This window comes from Podarcis raffonei, chromosome 7, assembly GCF_027172205.1.
Source record: "Podarcis raffonei isolate rPodRaf1 chromosome 7, rPodRaf1.pri, whole genome shotgun sequence".
Taxonomy (NCBI): Eukaryota; Metazoa; Chordata; class Lepidosauria; order Squamata; family Lacertidae; genus Podarcis; species Podarcis raffonei.
In genome coordinates this window covers 86,796,012-86,822,379 of record NC_070608.1, presented here as the reverse complement: position 1 = coordinate 86,822,379, position 26,368 = coordinate 86,796,012, and the positions used below count along the sequence as shown (strand labels likewise).

At 42.9% G+C, this 26,368-nt stretch overlaps 1 protein-coding gene across 4 annotated transcripts in view; it reads right to left on the bottom strand.

The window, feature by feature from the left end:
- Positions 1-26,368, bottom strand: part of DIAPH1 (diaphanous related formin 1) — an 81,265-nt gene that overhangs the window by 30,003 nt on the left and 24,894 nt on the right. For 2 of the 4 annotated variants that reach the window (XM_053397341.1, XM_053397343.1), the window contains exons 2-17: positions 25,591-25,617; positions 23,314-23,472; positions 22,742-22,843; positions 21,453-21,583; positions 20,858-20,944; positions 19,927-19,990; positions 18,258-18,397; positions 17,657-17,765; positions 17,215-17,325; positions 16,607-16,725; positions 15,395-15,511; positions 14,474-14,589; positions 13,786-13,850; positions 13,101-13,280; positions 11,443-12,075; positions 8,674-8,791 (exon numbers count right to left, since the gene is read on the bottom strand). In XM_053397341.1, coding sequence (XP_053253316.1) covers positions 8,674-8,791; positions 11,443-12,075; positions 13,101-13,280; positions 13,786-13,850; positions 14,474-14,589; positions 15,395-15,511; positions 16,607-16,725; positions 17,215-17,325; positions 17,657-17,765; positions 18,258-18,397; positions 19,927-19,990; positions 20,858-20,944; positions 21,453-21,583; positions 22,742-22,843; positions 23,314-23,472; positions 25,591-25,617 — 2,278 coding nt within the window. Of the gene's footprint in view, positions 1-8,673; positions 8,792-11,442; positions 12,076-13,100; positions 13,281-13,785; positions 13,851-14,473; positions 14,590-15,394; positions 15,512-16,606; positions 16,726-17,214; positions 17,326-17,656; positions 17,766-18,257; positions 18,398-19,864; positions 19,889-19,926; positions 19,991-20,857; positions 20,945-21,452; positions 21,584-22,741; positions 22,844-23,313; positions 23,473-25,590; positions 25,618-26,368 lie in introns of those variants that run through there. The other 2 variants (XM_053397342.1, XM_053397344.1) reach the window with 2 other exon arrangements.

Below are 26,368 nucleotides of genomic sequence, written 5' to 3'. Positions count from 1 at the left end.
TTGAACTAGTGTTCAACTTGCTCATCTAGCAAGGTATCTGTATATACGTAAGCATATATATGCATACATTGAACTGACTCTTCTATGTTAAGAAGTCTTGAGTATTGTAGTCAGCTCTTATGAATTTAACACACATGGCAGATTGCGAAATGATAAACGATGCCAGTCTCCTCCTGAGCTGCTCAGTATAGAACATAAAAGAGCTGGCAATCTGCAAAGTAGGGTGTGTGTGATGACTCAGAGGAAGATCTAGAAAACAGGCCTATACTTTGTCCTGAGGCTAAGAAATCAGAACAATGGTCAGCCTTATAACTTTAGCAATGTAAGATGACTTGGGATGAGTGTGGGTGAATGCCCTGACTTGCAGGAACAGCTTACGGCAAACTTTTCCCAAGCTCAACCTGGGTGACTCAGCAGAGGAGTGCTGGGAAAGCACATTTTAGACATTCGGGTGGGTCCCTAAGCCTAAAGCAGTTGCCAGGGCTGCAGGGCATGGGTGAGGCACAGAGGCGCACCCTTGTGGGGAGTTCAGGGCTAAAAAGAAGTCTATGGCAACATCAGGAAGGGCAGCAGAGTGAAGGGAATTGGAGTGTCCCAGCAGTGCTGCAAAATAAGGGGCGTTCATTTCACAAAAATGCACAAAGAATTAATTTCAAGGGCAAGTAAGGGCAGTACCCAAAGCAGAATAAGGCAAATAGTCACAGAGGTACTTAAAAAGGGAAACAGCTAAGGCCGAAAAAAGCTTGCAAGAGCCCTACAGTGATTTGCTGCCGCCCCCCTTCCCAAAGAGAGCTCCAGAATATTAATCTGCAGCACCTCCACAGCATAAAACAAAGGGGCAGGGAAGGGTTAAAGCAGGATGTGATAGTTCAGAAGCAGATGGAAGGCTTTCCCCAGATTATAATAATCGCCATCTCAGGTTCTCTCTAGCCTCCCGCCCAGAAGGGACTGGCAAATTCCTCTGCCACATTAAAACGAAAAAACAAAAGAACCCCTAAAATGTGATCTGAGCTGCTGCTAAAGTTTCTCCACTGGGGAATAGGTGGCATGAAAGGAAAGGAGCAGATGGAGGGGGCCATAGGCTCTGGCAGCAAGAGAAAAGCCTTTGTCTGTGGGAAAGAAACACCCAGGCTTTTCCTTCCTTTGTTTCTGAGAAACGAGGCCAGCTGGAGGGGAGGGGGGAGGGAGGGGAGGGGAGGGGGAAGAGGGAGGGGGAGGAGGGGAGCCACCGCCCTGGTGACACAATGTCAGCCGACTGCATCCTCCAATCCAATGGCTCTGACATCACTGCCAGGAAACGGAGCCAAAGTGGCTCAACTGCGCACATCTGGCGGATGAAAGAAGCACTGCAAGCAAGCATTCTCCCTTTTTTCCTCCACTAGAAAAAGGAACATAAGGATTCCTCACTTAAGAAATACCCCAACAATATGGTGGTAGCATAAGAAATATGAAGCAAATAAACAACCCACAGCAAGGGTGTGCTATAGTCACCCCAAGGTTTCTTTAAAAATAGAATAGAATACACATACAAGCCACTTATCCCAGACTGATGTCCAGTGCTATTTTTCCAACAAAAAGAGGTGCCAGAACTCACCAGGAACACCTCCCTTGTTCTCTTATACGGTGGTACCTCGGGTTATGAGCTTAATTCGTTCTGGAGGTCTGCTTTTAACCTGAGGTACCACTTTAGCTAATGGGGCCTCCCGCTGCCAGTGCTGCGCAATTTCCGTTCTCATCCTGGGGCAAAGTTCTCAACTCGAGGTACTACTTCTGGGTTAGCAGAGTTTGTAACCCAAAGTGTTTGTAACCTGAGGTACCACTGCAATGGCAATGGCACCCACCTGAGAGGTGCCAGAACTAAGTTCCAGCAACTTCCAGCTGAGAAAAGCCCTGCTGATGACCATTTGTTTCCAGGACAAAGTCGTACATCTGTAGCACTCTCAGATTACTAGTATAATCAGGGTTTCGAGTTATCTTCAAATATTGCTGCTGGCACGTTTCTGTGCAAGAATGAATGCAGAAAGTCATGGTAGTTGAGCCAGCAGTTTGTACCCCTGTGACTGCACATCTATGTGACCCTCTGCGGAAATTTCATCTCTCTAAAACTGTATCTTTCATTCTCTTGCGACTAATTCACATTTATTTACAGTGGGACCACTTCCCCTCCCACCCCACTTTTGACAACATGCGTGCAGTGAGGCTGCAGGTGACACCAAACTATTCACAGTCGTTCCCGCATAAATGACTGGAATGGGGCGAAGCCACGAGAAAGCAGCGCTCAAAGCAAGGTGATGCTGCTTCCCTTATGACGACGCAGGAACAGCCGTGCCATCCAGGGGACATAAACCGGGCCTGGAAGAAAACGGACCCTCTCTTCTCTTCTGACACTCCAAGAGGCATCCAGTCTTATAGATACTGGCTTATCCTCACTTGGGAAATGTACCAAATAGAAAAGCTCTGCCCCCCCAACCCTGCCCCTGCAACACACTTCATGGGATAGCCATGCATTTATTGAAGTTTGAAAACACAGCAATGTTCCCTCCGCCATGAAGGAAAGCGTACTTCACCAAAATCTCAACCTGTGGGAATTTTGAAGGGGATATGGCAGACTGAGCAGTCATGTGGCCGCTCCCTCTGGTAATTTCACTATTTTAGGGGCCCAAACAGGCTGGTTCCCCTTCTGTTCTGCCATGCTGACACTAGGTCCTTAACACATTTATCACCCCAGTGAAATGTCACAGCAGAGTCCTACCTATAGCTGCACCTGAGGGACGCTCCACTGCCTATACGCTCAACAGGAAATCACAGCCAATCATGGAGCGAAGTTGGCCCTTTACAATTTTATATGTACATGCCTGCCCCATTCATAGTTGGAATTTTTAGGTGTGCTTGAAAGACCCTAATCTAAAACTAAAGAAAAAAGAAGCTATGTGTGAATGGCTCATATAAAATATTTCTCACTGTGTACCTGTACCTGTCACATGTTTTATTGCAAAAGCTCCCAACACTATGCAGATACTGCGAAGTATCTGGCCTGGAGCATTACTATTCCAGACGTCCCCGCTAATGGAGTGTGTACGATCTTGCTACTTAAAAATGTAGACAATGAAACTTTGGATTTGCTAAAGGCCTGTTAAGCTGTTTAGCTATGAGAAACAACTTGACCTGGTACACTAACAGAGATGTAAGGACGTTACACCATTATTGCCTATCCTCTGTACAATGCACAAAAAACATGGCGTGCACGTGCAAGCTAAAGCAGAAGAAAGGCAAAACATGCACGAAAAGGCTGATCATACAAGCCTCACTGAAAGAATTCTATCCTGGTGATCATAAGATTGCAATATACATAGACACCGATAAATAATGTATTTGGAAACAGGTTCTTTATGCTGAATACACGTAACGTAAAATGAATTTTCAAATCAGTCTTTTCTTTTGCTTTATTTATGAAACACGGGTATTACAAAGTTTTGAGCTCTTTCGTGTCCTTCTCCCTACTTCCACTAGGTGGCACTCAAAGCACACAGTTGAGAGATTCTTACTCATCATAGAAATGAATGAGGGGGCTCTATTTACTTAGTAAGTTTTTAGTAAGTGTGCAATTTTGAGCAAATCCTTCTAATGCTAGCACTTGGGTGAACACTGTACTCTACAGATCCTCCTGCGCTGCAGCAGGCTCCACTAACAGTTCTCAGCATGCTCACCTACAGGAAGGATGGTTGGTGAGCATAAAAGGGGCAAGACTTAAAAGTTCAAAACTGTTGAGAACAATGAGCTAGTGTGTCCTGCTCTGTGTAATTATATCCTCCCCTGGAACGAAGTCTTCAGGAAGCTCTAGCACCAGAGAGATCCTTCCTGAAGCAAGAGACACCTGCCGGAGCCTTAAGCCCCCTGCCAAACCTAGAATGGGAGCTAATGCAAGGCTTAGGGCAACAGTGAACCTGGCTGAGTTCTAAGTAAAGCATGAACTCCAGGATCAGCCACCAGGAGGACAGACTCTTGAGGGCTATGTAAGAATGGAAAGATCTGGGCCTTTGGGGCATGACTCCCTTGAGCAGGGAGCTTGCAATATAGATCTAAGAAACTATTTCAGCCAATTCCGAACGCAGGTGACCTTTGAGGTCCCTCCCAACTGTTTAATTATAATGTGACCCAAAATGAACATTTTACTCTATTCGTTCTGTTCAAGTCGGATCATGATCCCTTCGACCCTGCCTCAGCTTTCCTCTGCTACTGTGTTGTGATCTAACACATCATTAACTATCTTTAGGAAAATTAGGACATTTGCAGTTCAGTGAAGCTTGGATTTGTTCAAGTAAGAGTTTAACTGTGGGGAGAGGAATGGGGAAGTGGGAAAAGAGAGGAACGCATGCCTTTTGAAGCTTCAGCTCACGTTAAAGTTGTTACACCACGAATTGTAAAACTAAGCATGGGATAGGAGGGAAAGTCAGACTAGAAACGAGGGGCAAAGAGAGGGAAGACAACCAGTCTGCTTCAGATGATGAAGAAGCTATGAAAGAGCAAAGCATGGAGCTTCGGGTGTAGGACCATGAAAGACAGGAGAGATCCAGAAAAACAGGTAGAACCGGGAGAAGCAGATTTGCGCCTGCAACATCTGAATTCAGGTTTTGCCTTGGGCTAATTACTGAATCACAGGTGCTCTTTGTAAAATGAGACCAGAGACTCTATCTCACAGACATGGTGAGAATCATAACAAACTTTGCAGATTATATTAAGGATCCAAAAACCAGATTCCTGGCTTCTGTAGTTTAGTCTCACATTACTTCCAGTGTAATGTTTCACCTTGTCCACTAGAGGGCACACGTACTCTTCTGCTATAATAATTCTTCCCAGATAACCCTATCACTTTTGGGAAAGAAAGTGGTACACCTGGTGACACCCTCCTGCCTCAAGAACCTGCCTCTGGTGTCAGTATTACATCAAGGTGTGGAAGGGACGGGCAATATGTCTGTACACCCCTTGGAGACAAAATACAATTGAAAAAACTCCACAATGAGACTGTTAAAGAACCACAAGTGAAACCCTTCTGATCAATTCATTGCCTCTGTAACAGAGCAATGCTAACAGGGCTGCACTAGCATTCACAAATATATTCTATCCAGAAAGGATTTCATTTCCTGAACATGGGGGATATTCACTGAAGACCCAGATGGCTGGAACAGAGCAAGAGAGAAACAGCTCAAAGGAATGGACCTTACCGGGCAGGCAATACTTCAAGCGAGACTCTTTCAGAGATAAACAGTGAAACACACAATCTTTAGAAGGACAGTGAAAATCCGGCAAGCTAAGTTGAACGGTTGTAGCTTCGTATGTTGTACTTCATGTTTTTGTGCTTCTTTATAAACCAAGAAACATGCCTGGAGCTTTGGTTGGGCAGAAGTCACGCCTATCTCCTCTGGAGAAAATGTTTCTTGGTTTCTATGACTATTCTGCACCTAAAGACACAGGAAGAGATGGAGGCGATCGTTCTTAGAGGACTACTCACATGTGTGTGTCAGGTGGTTGCATGAATCTTCTATACCAAAGAATTACATCTCGAACCAAAATGTTTGCTCAACATGCCTTTCTGGCTTCCAGCATCACTAGCTGACCTACAGAAGGTAATGCCATCATGGGAAAAGGAGCCAAACATGGATCCTAATAGGAGTGGCTAGGAATTTTCTGCCAAAGAAAACAGGAAGAAACCAGTAGGAGTGCACCTGTTTGCTTTTTCCTCCTCAAGCACTGGAGCGATCATCCCAAGGGCATCCAGCACAGAGTCCTTGGACAGCTACACAGATTGCCCAAGACTTACTTCCTTTGACAGAACCCATAAATGGAGAAAAGCAGAGCTGAAAAAAAGAAGAGATCGGCAGCAGCTGACCTTGCTTTGGAAGCATGCTTTGCTCAGGGACAATTAATCAGTGCTTGAAGAAAATAAGCCTGTTGACATACACTTGCTTACAGGAGCTGTGAAGCGAATCTGATGATCAAAAGGAACTGGCAAAGATGGCAGTCCAGATATTGTTCGAAAGCAGTGTCAAGGCTTACAATCTGCCAAAATGAGGGTCTGCACACATCCTGCTGTCTCCTTGGTTACAAATTACGTTGATGATTTGGAAATACAGCACAAGTCTCACTAGGCACAAGTCAGCTGTTAGCATTCTTTGAAAATCCTGGAAGGATTCCTTTAAAGTATGACTCCAATGCACTCAGTTGTCATAAGACATCAGACTGACCTAATACATGACAAAGGCCAAGTTACAAAAAAATGAGAGTGAGAGAAAAGAAAAGTGCAGAAGAGTCACTTGCCTAACTCTAAAACCACAGCCCCAGGGCCCTCACTAAAATGTTGAAATGAACTTCTTGCTCCTGGAGAATGCATGACTTATGCATGGGCTAGTCTGGGGCCCAAGTACAGTCCGTGCCTTTCAGACACCACTGCTCTGCTTGCAGACAACCAACTCCACTAAAGAGGACTAAGTGCAGATGCAATCTCAATGAAAAATCGAAGGCTCAGGGGGAAAATGGAGCTCTCATGAGGACAAGATCCCACAAGACATCTGTGTTGATAGCTTTAGTGCCCTTTTATATTCATTCTCATAAATAAAAGATTACCTTTTTAAAAAATGCAGAGGTGCTATTTGTGGCTTCAACAACATTTATCTACCACAACTTTGATCAAGGGTGAAATATTAATCCTTCAAGTGAAGCTAACCAGTGGCCACTGTCTCCTTTGTCAGACAGAAGGCAACTCAGACAGTTATCTTTTCCACTCCCAGTTTCATTTCCACAGGTGATCCAGGTAAGATCAAGTATATCACCAGACAAAAAAGATATTTGGTCAATTGACCGCTCAGATATTAAACAGATAATGGTTATGTATTTTGAAGCTTTAATGTTATAAGAACAACAAAGAAGATATGAACAACTAGTTGGGTATCTATGTCAATTACACACACACACACACACACACACACACACACACACCAAAAAAGAAAAAAAACGGGAAGAAGAGAGCTATTGTTCCTACAGGCAGATACAGCAAATTAAAGACAGCACATCCCACATCACCCTTCTCACCAAGATATCCTGTCCTGACTACAGCAACTGAGAATTGTGTGCACTCAGCACAAACCGCTTGCCGTGGGCTGCGGAGAGAAGTCACAGGAAGGTGGAGAAAGAGCTCTCCACTCTGTAAGTGACATTTCCTTCATGCAAGACCGGGAGCTGCCTTCTGACAATTACCACAGGAACCCCAGAGTTGATAAAATTAGAACCTAACTAACGTGCAGGCTAGCAGCATCAGGAATAGCTTACTTTTAACTAGGCTAATTCTGCTGAGAAAGGACAACAGGTCTGATGGTGTGCTTATTAGCTTTGGTCATCAGGACCTGAGAGGAACATTCAAATAAAAGAGAGAAAACTCTATCCAGCCAGAGAGACAGCAAAAAACCCAACTGATCAACAAGAGAATAGCTTCAGTCTGTTAAGTGACTAGTTCTTCAAACTGCCTCCTCATATATAGGCTAAGCACTTGCATTCTTGATTTCCTCAACAGAAAGGAAGCTGACTTAACAAAAAGCTTTAAAACTTAGAAAATCACCCTCCACACTGGGCAATAGCATATCAGGTAGATGCTTAGGCCAGACCTCTTCTCCCTGTACTGCTAGCGGAATAACGAAGAATGAACTAATTAACCACCTCCGTAGGAACCGAGGCCAAATGAATGAAAGCACTGAATACCATGGGACTAGGCAGCAAGTCAATGACTCCCAGAGCCTATGAGGTTTCATATTCAGCAACTAAAGCTCTTGCGGCTGTCAAAAATATTAAGGAATGTTAAGATATCATCAGTCCGAAGCAGTGCATGGCTGGGCATGGTCAGAACTACCAGGCAACTGCTACAGGGTCTTCACTGGTCTACACTGTCCCTTTCCTGTTTCCCACCCCATGTTTCGAACCCTCTGCATCCCTCTATTAAATGGCACTTGGAACTCTAACTGTCTGATTCCGATTCCACAACTGAGAATTCTGGAATCAGTCTGGAATAATAAAAAACGAGAGACATAAAGGTGACAACTAATAATAGGGGTATTATTTAATATGATGAATTATATTTTTGGTTTCCTATTCTTCTCGTATGATGACGATTAAAACATGTTTTATGGGTTTCCCAACCTGCCAAAATTATAAATAGGAATAAAATCCAAGTTGCAGATGTTTAAGGTACTCACCCTTGGCTGTAGCCAGCCATGACAAAATGAATCCAATTCAAGAATCACCAGTGAAGAGAGGAGAGAGAAAAGTACATATCAATATGTGGTAACACCACATGAGACAAAACGCAAACCAGCTCCAACCCACATCCTGCCTCTAATTCCATTGATCACTAAAGGTCCACAGAAAATTGTTTCCCCAAAGCAAAACTGGAGTTGTTGAGACAAGCCTCGTCTTCCAGTTCCCAAACCTTGCTAGCTGCCATGCTAACCTTGAAATGCCCAGGGAGAAGCAAAGTGGCTGAGATCTGCTCCTCAGGCAGCGAGCGCTTCTGGCTTAGAATGATGTGCCCATGTGGCCATTGTCGCCACCTGCTTCCCATGAAGAATTCCTGAAGGCATCTCCCCACCTTCCACTGCAGCTAATGGTGCTCCCAAATACACCACTTACATTTGGCCTGTGCAGTCGCGAAGGAAAGAGTCAGTTTGGCAAAGAGTTCATCATCCTCAAAACGATCCTCCTTAGCTTTGACCCAGAAACAGCCTTCAGAGAGCTGGTAAGCTGAAATCTATAGGGGAAGTAAGACAGGCAGAAATTATGGCACAAACGAACTCTACTTAATGTTTCTACAGGAGAGTAGCAAACTTGGACATCTTTTTTTTTAAAAAAAAGTATCAATGATGTTGAAACACCATAAAGCTAGTAAGGTTATTATGACATAAGCTTTTGTGGAATAGAGCCCACTTCATCAGATGCATGTGGATATTTAGTGCTGAACTAGAATTTAGAAGCCAATACTATTCTATTCCGTTTGGGCTTAGCTGGTATTCTGCTTCTTTCACAGCCTAACTGTCGAATTATCACCACCAGTAACTGCAATAACAATTACATTGTTGTAAATGGGCAACAATGTGTTCTTAACCCATATCAGACTTATACATCGCACAAACAAACATTGAGTAAAATGAACAAACAATACAAAATAAATTAAAATGCAAAAACAAAATTACAAGGATGTAAACATAACATAATCTGCAATCAAAAATACAAAACAATGAAAAACAACACCAAAAAAAGAAGAAAGGGGGAGAGAGAAAAAGAAATTGACTTCCAACTAACTCCATGTGGATCTTTATTCCTCATATCACTGGTTGTCTATAATGATTAAATTTTTGGAGAATTATTCTAATTACCTGTGATATTTTTATTCTAAGCTAAACCAAGTATGAATCTGGGAATCGGTTCTCTTCACATACTTTATAAAGACTTCCCACTTTCTCCTTATTTTCTCATTAGAATAATTTCTTATTAAACCTGTAAGTTTGGCCAATTCAATATATTCTGACAGTTTAAAAACCCATTCTTCTTTTGTTGGTGTTATGTTACTTTTCCAATGTTTAGCAATTACTATCCTGGCCGCCATTACTGAATACAAAAATATTCCTTTGGTTTCTTTTGGGATGTCTGTTGTTAATAGGCCGAATAAAAGCATTTCTGTTTTTTGGGGGGAAAGTATATCTTAACATTTTCTTTAATTCTTCATAAATGGTATCCCTTTTTTCTTAATTTTAGGGCACATCCACCACATATGGAAGAAATTCTCTTCTTTAAGTTTGCACCTCCAACTCTTTCCACTGGTGTTTCTGTAGATTTTAGTCAATTTCAAGGGTGTAAGATACCTTCTGTACATCATATTTTTAAAAATTCTTTTATTGTATGCTTTAAATCTTATGTTTCTTTTCCATAAGTTTTCCCATTTTTCTAAAACAACTGTATGACTGAAATCTTGTGCCCATTTGACCATGACATCTTTAACCTCTTCACCTCTTAAGTGTCCATTTAATAATAATATATACATTTTGGATAATTTTTTATCATCATTTATAATAAATTCTTTGTCTAATTAAGATAATTTCTTATCAAATCCATTTACTTTCTTGTCTTCCTCAAAAACTGCATTTAATTGATGGTATTGTAACCAGCCTATTCCTGTATGTCTTACTGTTTCATATGTTTTCATTTGTAATCTGTTATATACTTCCTCTAAAAGATCTTTATACGTCCACTAATTTGAATCCATATTTTTTCTTCTTACCGCCTCCGCCTCCATTGGTGACAAGCACCATGGGGTTTTTGCTTCTAATAATTTTTTGTTCCTTTCCCAAACTTCATATAAGGCTTTCCTAATAATGTGATTTAGGAATCCCTTGTGAATTTTTACCCAGGTAGCCGTGCCACCCCACTATATTCTGGCCTGGTTCCATTATTCGTCAGAACAGCTAATCAATATGGCATTGTGTCCACAACCTGCATCCTCTCTCTGTTCAGGTTAAGATGAAGCCTTTGATAGCTGGGGGTAAACTTAGGAAGGAAGGGAGACTGTTTCTCTTATGCATGAATAAATTAAAACCAACAGCAACCGTAGGCTTCCCTTGCGCATAGGCATTGGCACTGAGGGGCTTGTTTATGGTTACCAGATTGTTTCCCATGAATCCGGGGACGCTTTTCTTTTCTTTTTGAATTTCACACTTTACTATCCGTAATTACATCTATACACCAAAGACTTATCTTCCTTATTTTACATAAATCCGGCAAACTAAGGCCCAGGGGCTAGATCCAGCCCAATCGCCTTCTAAATCCGGCTCACAGATGGTCTGGGAATCAGCGTGTTTTTACATAAGTAAAATGTGTCCTTTTATTGAAAATGCATCTCTGGGTTATTTGCGGGGCCTGCCTGGTGTTTTTACAGGAGTAGAATGTGTCCTTTTATTTAAAATGCATCTCTGGGTTATTTGTGGGGCATAGGAATTCGTTCATTTTTTTTTTCAAAATATAGTCCAGCCCCCCACATGGTCTGAGGGACAGTGAAAAAGTTTGCTGACCCCTGTCAAGACAATCCCTTCCGCAACCAATGCTGTGAAAACGATGTATTCCATAACAAACATTTTTGCTGCTATTCCACGCATAAACGGCTACGGCCACTGGAGACAGGAGGAGAGAGAATCTCCCCTAACCTTAACTTCATGAAATCACGAGAAGCTACATCAGTATCACAGAAAACGCAGCAACTAGCTACTCTCCCTCTTCACTCAGTGCCGAAAAGCTAATCTTTCTCTTCACTAAAATTTCAATTGTTAATGGCAGACTAAGGAGCTAAGAGGCCTGGTGGACAAGGAAGAGGGGGCAGGCGTATTTATAAATCCACTAACTGAACGTCACCTTGGACCAGTTCGTTCTTCGCATCTTAACCTCCGGCTTGTATTGCTTCTTTGGAGGCAATCCAAATGGGAGAACTGGAGCTGCATAGGACCCAAACCCAGGTGCCATGGGAGGAGGGGGCACCCCAAGAGGTGGTGGTGGCGGCGGCACCCCTGGCATCCCAGGGAGAGCTGGCGGTGGTGGAGGCATCCCTGGCAGCGGTGGTGGCGGCGGCGGCATCCCTGGCAGAGGCGGCGGTGGTGGTGGCATCCCTGGCATCCCGGGAAGAGGTGGCGGTGGTGGTGGCATTCCTGGCAGCGGTGGTGGTGGCGGCGGCATCCCTGGCATTCCTGGCAGCGGTGGTGGCGGTGGTGGCACCCCTGGCATCCCAGGAAGAGGTGGTGGTGGCGGTGGCATCCCTGGCATCCCTGGCAGAGGTGGGGGTGGAGGTGGGGGTGGAGCCGCGCCAGGAAGTGGCGGAGGTGGTGGAGGCGGCGGAGGCACTGCAGCCATGCCAGGAAGGGGCGGGGGAGGTGGCGGTGTTGCTGCCTCACCAGGTAAAGAAGCTGGCTCTTGTGGGAGCTCTGCAGATAAAGAGGAGACCTGCTCCATCTTCTTCTTAGTCTCTTCAAGTTCGTTTGCAAGCTCAGCCATCTACATTTTAAAAAATGAAATGGAACAAGTAAGCTTAGCAGAGCACCATATTTCCATGCCAGCAAAACAAACTGCACTTTATTTGATCCTGCACTGGGCCTCCCCTCTATTGTTTTGAGAGCCCACATTAGAATTATTAGTTTTTATTGTAAATTAATCAAAGTGTGTCCCAGACCTGGACCTGTTTTAATTCTTTTTATTACCTTTTTAACCTAATGTGCCGAGCCTATTTTGGGGCCATTATATGCTTTATATACATCCGCATTTTAGATTCCCGGCGCTGGCAACTAAATTTTTACATTATTGTCTTAGGGTAATTTAAATGTCATAATGCCAGTAATATCGTTTTGAATTTTGTTAGGTTGCTTCTCTCTAGCATTTTTGTCTTATCCTGCTATGGCTGTATGCTAATGCAATAAAGGTTTGATTGATTGATCCTGCACTTTGATCTCTGCGCTGGCGCTGCTTCCTTGGTTCTTCACATCACAGCTGAGATCAGGCAAATTGGTATCGAAAATGTAAATGGGTGCAAAATGATGCAAACCTCTTTCTACTTCTAGTCGGGAATTGGCTCCAAAAATAATCCAAACATGGCAACACATACCCCTCCAACCAGCTCATGTTTCCTCAGCTAGCTAGCTCCTCACTATGCTGGAGGGGAGGGGAGGTAAAATGTTTATTTCAATGTTTATGACGGTTTTGTGAGAGCGACCCAATTTGGGGTTAATGTCTTCTCAGAGGTTGGTAATGCAACTGGACAATGTATAATCAAATCTCTGGATTTAGCTTTATTAGATATATTTCGGGGAGAAATACAGGTGTTCATTCCAAGCCCTTGATTGGTCATTTATTGGTATCAACAAGGCTGGTGATTGTCTGATTCGGGGATGGGGGGGATAGCCGGGGCTTCCTTATCAACGTGGTACAAGAAGGTCTGGCCCCTTAGGATCTGAACACACAGAATACACCACACTGATCCCCTATGGCCAATATAAATTCGGGCAATATTCCATCCTATACATTACCTTGTCATTTAGCAAGGACTTATCCTTTTCCAGGCTCTGCTTCTCTGAAAGGACTTGCTCTTTCTCAGCTATTAGTTTTTCTTTCTCTTGAAGAAAATCTTGTATTTTTTGCTCAAAATCACTTTCCTTCTTCTTGATTTCAACTTGTAGTTCATGGCGTGCAGTCAACTCAGAATCCAGCTGAGGGGAAGAATATTAAATGCAAAAATCATTCCAATGTACTCCATGTTGGTTGGATCTCAAGCTGAAATCCTGTGTCCCTTTTTTGGGGACTGCAAAATTACAATATAATGCAGATTAAAAGGACAGGGAGACAAAGGCTAATACCGTTGAAAATGGCTTCTATAAGCAGAACTGCTTTACAATTTATAGTCATCAGGGACAAAGAGGCAACAGACAAAAGGAGATGGAGATAAAGTTAGGTGCAACAAAACATGGAACTATGCAACTAGTCAAAAATGAAGGGATTAACATATTGACATATTATTTTCTGATAAAGGGTTAGTTAATCTGTAGTTACTGCTCACTGACTGTTTGACATTTTGTTGGTTGCAATTTGGCCTTTAAATTTTTTGCATTACTGGAACTCTGCTTTTATTTGTTATGTCTGTAAACTGTTTTAAAAGGACAGTCCTGTAAGGCAGTCCAAATACACTTTACGTAAATAAGTAAGTAGAATATTAACCTTCTTCTCCAGTTCAATGGCTTTGGCTTGACTTTTTGCCACCTTGTTTTGATCAATCAAGTTATCTGCAGAGAGAGAAAAGAGCAATCCAGTTAAGATCATCATAAGGGGCGGGGGGTGGAGAGAGACATTCCATTTTATATCACAATTGCATCTGCAGTGCATTGCAGTTTATCTTCTGGGGAAAGCCCTGCCTTGTCTCCTTGAACCTCTTCACTTTTAAAAGCAAGCTGGGTCAATTCAGTGTGTGTGGCACAACCTAGCACAGCTGCTGGAGACATCTATTTGCTCCTGCCTCAGCAGGCTTCATTGAGTAACAAGGTTCTTAGCCCTTCTGGGAGAGTCCTTCCTCATAACATAGAAACAGACTGCACCTAACATGGCTACTGTATTGCACTAGTATGGGAATCCTTCGGACTAGGATATTTGGGCACTTGGTACTGAATATTTTTTTTTCTGTAAGTAAGAATTCTACACCAAAGTTGCCTAAAATCTACACTAAGCAAAGCTAAAATCTGCAACACCTCCCTGTTTGTTGAAAATTACGTACCTTTACATTTACTCATTCTCCACAATTTTTTTACTCGCAATGGGAAAGGGCTAAAAACTATACTGCTGCATTAGTATCTCATATCATGGAATCTTGAGGACAAAGACAGTTTTCAAAGCATAATGTGCCCAGACCCACCTATCAGACCTTCAATATTAAGGTCAAGGTGCTTGCACTTGAAATCTGGATCAGCACCATTCTTGTGCAGGACTATCTGGGAAATACATTCATCAATCAGCTTAAAATACTGAGGCCTAGCGCAGGAGAAAAGAAAAGGAAAAGAGTGTTAGTGCCATTGTGCAAGAATGCAGGCTTGCTTGAGACATCCCAAGACCAAGCCAAGGCAATAATACCTTTATGTCTCAACTACACAAAATGGCCTACCTACATGAGAAATGCTCCCCTGTCCTCTTCATAGTAACACATTGCTGAAGACACGCCTGCTCATTTACCTCCCAACTCCTACCTCTTCCTTTTCCTTCCTTCTAATTCCGTATTTACTGTCCAATCACCCTTTCTCATGCTGTGGGGGTAAAATGTTCTAATTTGAGGAAAATGTCGTTTTCTGAACAGTGGCATTTGATGACCAACTTCTTCCATGAATTTTGTAGCAGTCTGAATTCCACACACACACCCCAACAAAAAAGCCCTGGTGAGCATTCCTGTCAAAGGCACACCTAAGCTCCCTTGAGCTGTATCAGTGCCTCCAAAGCCAGCGAAACCATGGAGAAGAAACTCAAAAGGTTTGCTTTTCAAAACCTTTGGTACTCTGCAAGTGACTTCTTCTGCAGCCATCGGGGTCTGCTCTGCTGCTGCTGCTGCTGCTCCTCCTCCTCCACTGGTCGGTCTGTCTGTCTGCCACCCTCCGTCCCTCTCTCTGTGCTCATTGCTTTACCTCCTGGCCACTCTGAGTCTGAGCGGAGAGGCACAGTTTTTGTGCCCACCTGGGTCTGCTCCCATGGCAGAGGCCAATAAAATCCTAGGTACATCCCTGATCACTGTCATCCACATCCTGCCAGCACCACCTTTTGTGAATCAAGAGCCGTTTCCCCTCTTTACCTGGCCTCATAGTCATTGCGGACTAGCAGGAGATGCTGCAGAATAGAAAGGAGATACTGCTCTGCCTTAGAGTCCTTTACTGTATTGTGCAGAATCTGGAAAACTTCATTGAAATCAGTGAAAATCTATGGTTAAGGATGCAAAAGCTACTTTGAAGACGCACAGATGAACTCACCTGGGAGAGCTAGTCTATCCCCTTAGACTTATCCACCACCCTCTCAACTTACACACCAGCCATAAATGACTTATACTAGGCATAGGCAAACTCTGCCCTCTGGATGTTTTGAGACTACAATTCGCATCATCCCTGACCACTGGTCCTGTTAGCTAGGGATGATGGGAGTTGTAGTACCAAAACATCTGGAGGGCCGAGTTTGCCCATGCCCGACTTATACAGAACTGTATGCAATACACTTTCACCAGCAGTAAAACCTTGTTTTTACCACCATAGTCTGGCTACAAGCCTTTTGTACAACCCTTAAATAGACAGATCATGGGAGGTACCACAACTTTGGGTCCCAGGAACTAACTGTTTAGGATTCAACACATTTCCAGTCATTCTTCCTCAAGGTGGATTACCTGCCCCTACTCCTGAACACAATCTAAGAGAGATCCCCATTGTGGGTTTGGCTACAAGTGGGCATTTAAAACAGAGATTCCTTTTGGGGTGTTCTGTTTTCGTGAATATATTTGCATATTTCAGGTGCACTCTGGTGGCCAAGCACACAAATAATCACTCTTAAAACATTGTTTCTCGTGATGCAGTTCTTCAAATCCAGGCACCAAACCTTTCTCACTAGTCCTTTGTTCTTTTCCTCTACCCTTCCATCAGCTTCGCATCTCTCTCACCTTCCCCAGAGACAACTAGCCCCTCAGTGCCAATGCCTATCCATAAGGGAAGCCTGTGGTTGCTGTTGGTTTTAATGAACTCATGCATAAGAGAAACAGCCTCCCTTCCTTCCTAAGTTTACCCCCAGCTATCAAAGGCTTCATCTTAACCCGAACAGAGAGTGGATGCAGATTTGGGGCACAATGCCATATTGATTAGCTGTTCTGACGAAATATGGAACCAGGCCAGAACAAAATTTTAAAAGTTAAATGCCTGTAATATGTATGGCACTTCACAAAGTATAAGTGGATAGATCCCTGCCCCAATAAGCTTATAATCTAAAATTAGCACATCTCTCTTCTAGCTACTCAGAAGAAGGATATTCCATTTCAATGCGAATCTCCTCAAAGCGGTTTTTGAGTTCTGCAGAATCTTCTTCAGCATATTCTTCAAATAGCAACAGGTGCACCAGCAGTTCCTCATTGTCTTGAGTATGCAGCTCCTACAGAGGATACAACATTAAAGTCATCACCATCCTCATTTCTGGAGTTCCAGTTCTGTACTCTATGAGGATATCCTATTGCTGGCCAACTACTGGTTCTTTCTCTCTTTCAAACACATGGTCAGTGATTAACTGGAACTATCCAAGAACAGACACAAATGAATTAATACAGTACCATGCTCCACAATGGTCCTCTTCACATCTGCCTCCATGCATACAATGAACGTGTAGAGGAAGGCAAGACCACATCTCACTGAGCCTTGCAACTGCTGAAGCAAACTCAGTTGGGGGACTGTAAACAAGGTAGTGTTAAAAATTCTTGCAAATCCTGGCCATTTGGGAAAACTGCTGGTTCAGTTCAGATCTTCAGCATATTCAAGACAACCCACAGCTACTCTCACTTCTTTCACACTTCAAACAAAGAACTTAGAGATCAGATGTCCCTAAAAACAGCAACACCTGGCAGCAGAAAAGGAAGATGCGCCTCACCTTGAGGATCTGCTGGAGTCCAGAACGCATGAGCTCACTGCGGATGTGAACTCTGAAGTCAAGTTCATCTCCTGGAATGATTAGGGCATTGATCAACTGTAGGCAGGCAACCTAAGAAAATAATGAAGAGAGGTTCCATGTCAGATCTAGCCAAGCAATCTCAGAAATAGCAGGCTAAGCCCTTGAAGCAAACGTGACAAAGAAGGTTTAAGAAGTTTGCCAGTTAAGACTGTCTGCAAACACACTCACTCACTCTTAACTCATACCAAAGCAGCATAAAAAAGTCCATGATGCTGGTATAAGAAGTAGCAAATTCAAGACATAAGTACCAGTGGCTATACGGACAAAATGAGGACTGAGAAATAATAAAGATGTATCAGCAGAAGCTTGAGGCCTGAAGAAGTACAGAAAAATCTTTTTGGCTGCAGGCCCTACTTGTTACCTTTAATGCCACTGAGGTGTCACTCTTCAGGCCATCCAAGATGGGTTTGAATCGTTCCACTTCATCCATTTCTGCTCGTTGTGTCAGTGCCACCAGAACGTGCTCATGCCTATGTAAGAGTAAGGAAAACAAATCAGTAACAGATTATCTGACAGTGCAATGCTAGCCATGCCTACTTGCTAGTCCCAATGAGTTCGATGAGATGCACTCCCAGGTGCTTTAAAGATGGCAGTCTGACTTTCATACGCTCGCAACAGGAAACTATGTAAGAGTTTGATAAATTGTGCATCTACTATATTAAAATTTATAAAAACTGTTAAGAAACAATGTTGCCTTGGATCCAGGGGACCAAAAGCCCTCCTAAGCAATATGGAGTAAGATGTGGGGCTTCAAAGTGGGGATGACCCCAAAGCTTACACAAGCTTTGTTCAGCTTCTGCTTCTTAGGCTTCAGGCCGCTGTGCAGATTACATGCACATTAAAACTTGCAATTCAGATGTAGCCTTCCGTTTTTAATGTATTTTGAAAAGGATCCCAAGTGCTAGACTGCCCACCTATGAAATACAACTAAACCAAAAGATAAATCGCCTACAGTCACTTACATATCCACAGGCTGAGGCAGAATGCAGAGGGCAGACAGTAGCGTGATAGCATCAATCATCATGGATGGGACTTTGGGGTCAACGGCTCTTGCCAAAAGCAGGATCCCCTCCTCCGTTTCAAGCATCGTCTTAATTCCAAACTAAAAGAATGGGGGGGGGCACCCATTGAGTGCATGCACATACAGAAAGGTTGCCAATGCCACAGGAAGAGAGTAAGGCAACTTTCTAACCTGGGAAATAGGTGCGGGGGGGGGGCAAGACCCCCAAAGCTGACATGTGCAAAAGTGATGTAGTGAAGATGCCATAAGTGTGCAAATTTAAGAAGGGGAGCATCTCAACTGAGAGTAAGCACACTGGAGGTTTCTCACTCTTAATCTAGAAGTTCATTTACAATTCATCTCTTCTCTCCTCAAAGTTTTGATGTGCTTTAACCTATATACATTTTAGATTAGATTCCTCACACTATTTCCCTCTTATCTTCAATTCTGCTCCTTGTTTAATTTACACTGCCTCTTCATTCTGATCAAGTTTCTCCTTTTTTCTTCTCCCCTTTGCTTTGTCTTGCTACCTTGCTTCCAATACAATATGGTTCCTATTTTCAAATAGCTCTACGCCCTTGCTTCTCTTACTTTCTTATTGCTTTCTTCTCCCCTCTTTACCTCCATGCTGCTGCTGTGTGTTGGCTGGAAGGAAGGCGTGGCTGCGCTCTGCTCCAGGTGGCTGCCATCAGCCTGAGACCCTGCAATATCATCTGCCTTTCCATCAGGTATATAGAAGGGGAAGGCTTCCAGAGGCGAAGCACCATGTGCAACACTACTTGGCATGGCACTTGGTGTCACCATGGAGCACCTCTGCTTCTCTGCCCTGCACCAGATTTCTCGGTGGTGACCCAGGTCTTGGGGCCTGAGCTTCCACAGCAGTAGTTGCCTGCCATGAACCAGCTTGAGCAGCAACAGAAGCAGCAGCAGATGTGTTTAATGTTTATGATAATATTTTATTTCTTTGACAATGATGCAGTTTCAAATGTGTCTTTTATATTTGATCTCCTTTAGTAGTGTTTTATTTTGAAATGTTTAAGTTTTTTGTTTGTGTGTTTGTTAACTTTGTTGTGTTAATCGTGCAGTCTATATTTGAAATCTTTAAGATAATATTTTAGTTTCCTGCTAGTATTGTTGCTTTGAAAGTATACTTTAGATTTGATTTTCTTCTGCAAATGTTCTATTTTGGATCGTTTTATTTGATTTTTTTTAAAAAAAGGCATAAAGTGGTATAGTAACAAAAATATTATTATTAATAGTAATAATACCAACTTGTTTCTAATCTTGAAGAGCTCTCTCTCTTTTCCATCTCCCTTCCCCTATTCCCAGCTACTGGAAAATTCTTGCACCATATATTTGTTGGGCTTGCTCAAGTCTCAATTAAAACATTTATCTCATGATTTCTCATAGCCACCTCCATTCCTATTCCATTTTCTTCCCTTTTGTGTCTGTTCTCAACTGCAAACTGAAGAATGGTCTGGCTTCTTGAGAATTGTTATACAGAGCTGAGTTACACTGTGTTCTTAACCACCACCCTCATTTTTCACTGACTTTCTGAAGTTTGCCTACTGATTCTAAAAAAGTAAGAAATGGCAGTTCACAAATATTTATGTTGAAAACAAAGGACATACCTTATTGTTCATGAAAGCTTTTAAGCATCTAATGATCTCATGTTTGATCCGGATGTCATACGGCCTAGCGGGGGATAGAGAAAGCAGTCTGATTATTTATGGTCAGCGGTTCCTATACAATTATGTATAATTTTACCACTCCACTCAAAGAAGCTCCTGGTCCTTCTAATAATCCAGATATCAGGCAGCATTCAGAGTTGAAGAAGAAGAGGAGTTTGGATTTGATATTCCGCCTTTCACTCCCTTTAAGGAGTCTCAAAGCGGCTCACATTCTCCTTTCCCTTCCTCCCCCACAACAAACACTCTGTGAGGCGAGTGGGGCTGAGAGACTTCAAAGAAGTGTGACTGGCCCAAGGTCACCCAGCAGCTGCAGGTGGAGGAGCGGAGACGCGAACCCAGTTCACCAGATTACGAGACTACCGCTCTTAACCACTACACCACACTGGCAAGATGCCCCAGCCTTCAATAGAACTTTGGGGAGAGGAGAGGGAGAAGGATGTTTGGAAAAGACTGTTTCCCTCAATCTGAGTTCCACTTTTCCCCATCCGCATATTTGCATCCTTGGCCTAACTCAGCTCCTATATTCTCTTCTCTCAACCATGTATGAAAGCAAAGCAAAACATATCATGAAAGCCTGTTAGCAGGCATATATAGAGATATCCTTGTCCCATTTATCTTAAAATGCTCCACCCCAAAGCAAAATAATCTCATTTATTTCTTTATTTTATTTCTAGCATTTGTACTCTGCTTTTCAACCATTTAGGCTCCCCAGTGTGGCTGACACGCAATCATTGTAGGCTGACTCAGCAATGAAGTACATTCTTGAAGTACAAAGCAAAACACATTTTTAATCTACTCCTATATTTAGAAAAATGGCTGTGAAATATTATATACATGAATTTAAGCAGGTTTGATTTAAACGTTCTCTTACCCAGAAGCTTCATCCTTCTCATCGTGAAGTCCTTTCAATATGTTCAGCAGACAATTGAGGCCCTCAGCTCCAAAATTTTGCACCCAGCTGGAAAGATTGCACCATGAAAGCGTATTAGCAGAGTTCAAAAGAATCTGAACACTGAATAAGACTCTTTGACCACCCTCTGTCTTCTCACTGCACCACTCAACTCCCTAAACAGAAGCAGCATGCGTACACCTCAGAGCAGCTGTGGTTTCTGAGCAGCCAACAGGGCTGGTCCCACCATTCGGCAATGCAAGAAAACCACCTCAGGCAGCAGATACTGGGGGAGGGCATTGGTGGTAGCCCCCTGCCTATTCCTCCTAAGCCCCTGAGCTATTTCCCTTAGCTGGAAGACATGTTACATGGCCTGGCCTGGCCTGGCCTCCTAAACTAGCCTGCTGTCTCACGGGCAGTGGAGAACATTGCCCTGTAACCAATATTGAAACAATATTCATCAGGCAGTCCAGTTGGCTTCTGTAGATAGAATGGTACTACCCTGTCCTGTGCTTCAGGTTGCAAAATTTCTTGGGTCAGCCACTGCAGTCAAGCTGGGTCCAACCAAGACTTTTACCTGACAGGATTATTGTTGAGTGACACACGCAGAGACTCCAAACAATTAAGCAGCTGTGCATCTCTGAGACCAGATTTCAGTTCCTGGATGTACATCATAGGAGACTTGGAACTCTCCTTTTGACTCATGCCCTGCAAGAGAGAGAATGACAGTGGTCAAGCCAACTGGCTATACTATCAGGATACAGAAGGTGGTGGTCAGAGCAAATGTAGAACTTCAATATCTACTGGTTTTCTCAGCTGAACAGAAATTGCTCATTCAGAGCAACATTTCACAGAATTAATGGTTTGGGATTCGGCTAACCAGCCCCATCAGCGGAACTCCTGAGCAAGCAATTCCACTTACGCAAAATGGCTCCCCCCCACCCCCTGAAATTGGCTCAGGGCAGCGGGGAGAACCCCCAGAGCAGTGTTGGTGGGGGTAGGAGGATTTTGCATTTCTAAATTTCCAGGAAGATTCCCTAATTGGAACTCGGAAGGGTGGGCTCTGTTTTGTGGTCAGATTCCAAAGGAGTATTTTTTTAGCATTTCTCGGGGGGGGGGGCGGGATTGAATAGCTACCTTTTTTGAACCAATTGTTAATTTGCACACTGGTAAAGTGATAAAGTAGTGCAATAGCACAACTGAAGTCAACAGGGAGACTAAAAGAAGCTGCAGCCTAAGAATGTCTGGTTATAATAATTATCTATGTATTTCTAATAGTATAACCAAATCAGTAATTTTTGGTATAACTGTAAAAACTACTCTGAAAATGTATTATTCCAAAAATGAACCTTCATCTGGTTGTAAATATTAAGATTATACCAGCAAGAATGAGTCTTTCGGTAAAAAAATGATTTAAATCAAGTCTTGCTGACTAGTGATTTAAATCAAGTCTTACTGACTAGTGATGTAAATTGCGATTTAAATCAAATCCACCCTGAAATCTTATTCTCTAAATCAATGCTAAATATGAAGTAAAATGGCTTTTTTTCACTAAAATTGTATGATATATCATTGCTGAAAAATGCAATAAGATCTGCTTGGCTTAACCCGCAGTCCTGATTTCCCATTTCCTTATACAAATATGCCTGATTTAGCAGCAGCTGCATAATGAAATATAAACTCGTGCCTAGTCCGTTGTGCACTACTTCTTAAACTCATTTGCATAGCAGCATAGAGGACTGCTCTTACGGGCAAAAAGGGCTTACGCCCTCATAGACTCATAGATCTGTGGAGTTGGAAGCGACCCCTCAAAGTGTTCCCTTATTTTCACCACTCCGTCTCAGCTTTCCCAAGACAAGAACTCACAGCTTTGGAAGTGTGCAGGTACTGGGAGACCATCTCTCTCTTGATGCCAATGTCCTTCTCCCGTAGAGGTTGCTGCTTTTCCGCATTTAGATTCATATCCACCTATTGAAGAAAGCAAGAGGAAAGTGTCCTTTCATTTGCAGAAGGCTCTCTTCTCATGTCAAAATTTTAAGAGGGAATGGTCCTTGGCCTTCCTCCCCAGGTGACACAGTTTCTCTTCTCCCAAATGAATTTTGGCTTCAGGGGGTATGGGAGGGGTGGGGTGGGGATCCCAGAGATCATGCAAACTTCACATAGCGCAGGTGGGGGAGGAAGTTAAGGGACCACCAAGAAGCTCTCAGTCTATCACCTACTGTATGAGCAAAGTAGCCTTTTTGCCTTGCCATTGTCATTAGTACAGCCTGGAAGTTCTGTTCTAGTCCGTTTGGCTTCCCCTGTTTCATAGCTCAGCTTCCCATAGGTCCTGAACCCCTGCTTCCCTTTTGTGAATGCATGACGGTGTGTCTTTGGGCCTTGGAAAGATGAGGACTGATCCCGAACCACCACCCAATACTTAACCTTTAAGAACTTACCAGCATCTGCTCAAAGAGGGCCAGCACATCCTTGTCTGAAATGTCCTGCAGCAACTGACTTGAGCCAGAAGTATCCGGATAGGAAGCAGCAGAATTCCTATGAGCCGTGCTGGGCTTTTCCTTCTCCTTCTTTATCCTCATGCTGGTAAATCTTTCAAGCTGATTAAGAAAATTGGAAATTAGCATAACTGTCTTTCTGTCTTATTTGTAATACATTTTGCATCTTGTATTATTTCCTTGAAGTTAATTATGGATGAGACTTCTTGTACATTTCTGATTTTTTAAAATAAAAATGGTCTTCAGTTATCATACACCACAGGGGTCAAACCAGATTCCTCAGTAGATCTGAAAGCTAAGCTTGTGACACTCATGTAGTAAACATTTGCAAAATAGCTCTCAAAGTAGCAAAAGATGAATGTTCCAATTAGGAATGAATTTGTCAGTTTCTCTCAGTTTCTTCCTCTTCCAGTCTTAAATTCAGTCCACCCCCTAGCCCCATCACTCTGCTTTAAAAGAGGGAAAAAACCCACTTGAGAATTCATATACATTTTCATTCATAATTCTATTATGCACAATTTATACAAATTTGCCGAATGTAACGTTTCTGCAAGCAATTTCCCCAAAAATCGCTCTGTACATTTTTTCACTACTTTAATACATTTTTGTATGCAATTCTCCCCTATTGGAAAACTGCATCACAAACTTAGAAAAATGTTAATTTTAAAGGGTAGCTGTTTCAGTTTGCATATTAGTTTAGGATGGGCAAATTAAGACAGGTTCCTTCACTCTTCTACCTTATTTATTATTTTAAATTATATCCTGCCACCTATTTACAAGAAAAATCAAAGCAGCAAACATTGCAAAAATCAAAACAACCCAAAAACCATGATGGCAACACAAGGCATGCTGGCTATCATCAGTGTACTAATAACACTTCAGACCAGATCTCTGGATGGTCTCATCCAGCAGTTACACATGATATGAAGATATGTGGACCTCCCAATACTGCAAAAACCAGGGGGCAGAGCAGCAATCTTTGGAGGTGAACTCCAGCAATGAACTGAGGCATCTAAATACAACCCGCCCCGCAGCCCATATCACTCTAGCAAGCTGAAAAGGGAACCAGATAATTCATTCTTCCCAGGAAAAACCTGAGCTGGGCCACCATGGCAGACAAGGCCTTGCCTGAGAATGGAAAAGTGGAGACATGGTGATAGTCTATTACCACCACGCAACATTTTAGCCTGCATTCAGTCAAATTTGTTGTGAGGCTTCTTCAAATGCTGCTCTAGCTGCCATCCCACCAATTTCATTGCTCTCAGTTCTGTATGGGCTCTACTGAGCAGGAGAGGGTGCCTTGGAGCAATCATGTGAACTGCATTTTACCATTCCAGAGATCAAACAGAGTTTGAAAAGTTTGCCAGTCCTGTCAGTAGGAAAACCTCCCAGAGCTACCAGGAAACTATTTGAATCCATCAACCAGATTTAGATGTAACTTTCATATACCGTATATACTCGAGTATAAGCTGACTTTTTCAGCACATTTTTTATGCTAAAAAAGCTCCCCATGGCTTATACTCGAGTGAGGCGGGCGGCAGCAGCGGAGAAACGAGTGGCCCAAAAGGAGCCCTTTCTCGCCACTGGTCCTGCCGCCACCACCCGCTTCTCGCAAGGGCAGGCACAGGAGCTGCGGTAGGGAGAGGTGCTGTGCTGCGCTGCGCCTCTCCCAACTGCAACTCCTATGTCCGCTCTTGCGAATGGCAGAGGTGGCGGTGGAGGGACTGCTTCTTCTTCCTCCGCCACTGCCGCCACCACCTGGTTTGTGCTTATACTCGAGTCAATAAGTTTCCCCAGTTTTTTGCGCTAAAATCAGATGCCTTGGCTTATATTCGGGTCGGCTTATACTCGAGTATATACGGTATGTGCCCTCTCCACCTTTCCCAAATTACTTGAAATGTAATAAGGAGAAGACAAGACAATGTGATGAAGAGAAGATAAATCCAGCAGCAAACAATGATCTGCAGACAAGCATCAGCCTTTGCAAACAGGCCATAGCTACACACACACATTCCTTGTAAAAAGGCCAGCAAGAAAGCGAAACATAAGCAAGGAAGTAGGCTAGTCAAAGAAGGCACTTCATGCAAGGCAGCATATAGATGGCATTCCAGCAGGCACAGAACAATCAGGAAAGTGGCAACAAAAATGCACAGAAAATGGCACACAGAACCCATTTTAGCAGCAAACATAATACAAAAGGGGGGGGGGAATCATCCTTACCTCATCTGCCATCACCCGCTTCAAATTCTGTGATTCAAGAAAAGGAGGAAAAGGGAGATATCCAAATCACTGACACAAGAAAAATCCAAGAGTAGAAACAAAAGGGACTGTCTAGAGATTTTTGAAATATTAGGGGATATATAAATACCTTTCAATAAAAATAAACAGACATAAAGTAAGTATTAATTGTACAAATTTACATATCATCTTCCTAACCAACCAGAACACAGTTCAACATGTACAAATGCTACATCCACATATCAAGACATCTTGCTCAGTCAAGGCCCAAGCAACCACTTGCACTCGATTCTTAAAGCACTTTAGACCAGCATACAGTCTAAAGGGGAGACTGCAAAGGGTTTGGAATTTAGTGGCAAGTTCATGAGAAAGTATACTACCAAAAAGTGTCAATGGTCTCCTATACTGCCTTATTTATTTATTTATAGTACGTCTTAACTGCCATTCATCAAAAGGTTCCAGGGGAGTATACAAAAGCGTGAATAAAATTAAATTCACACAACGTATAAACACAAAAAGCACACCAAAAGACCATGAAACAAAGACAAATAGTAATCAAAAAAACCCCACACACAACACAATTCCAAAAATCGTACACAATCCACCAATGCCTGGGCAAATAGGCAAGCCTTCTTAGGGAGGGCATTCCAAAGTCAGGATACCTCCCAAGAATAGGCCCCCTCCTAGAATCACAGCACATATATACCCTTCAAGGCTAGAATACTATTTTCATAGGAACAGGACTAACTTGGCTGCAGAT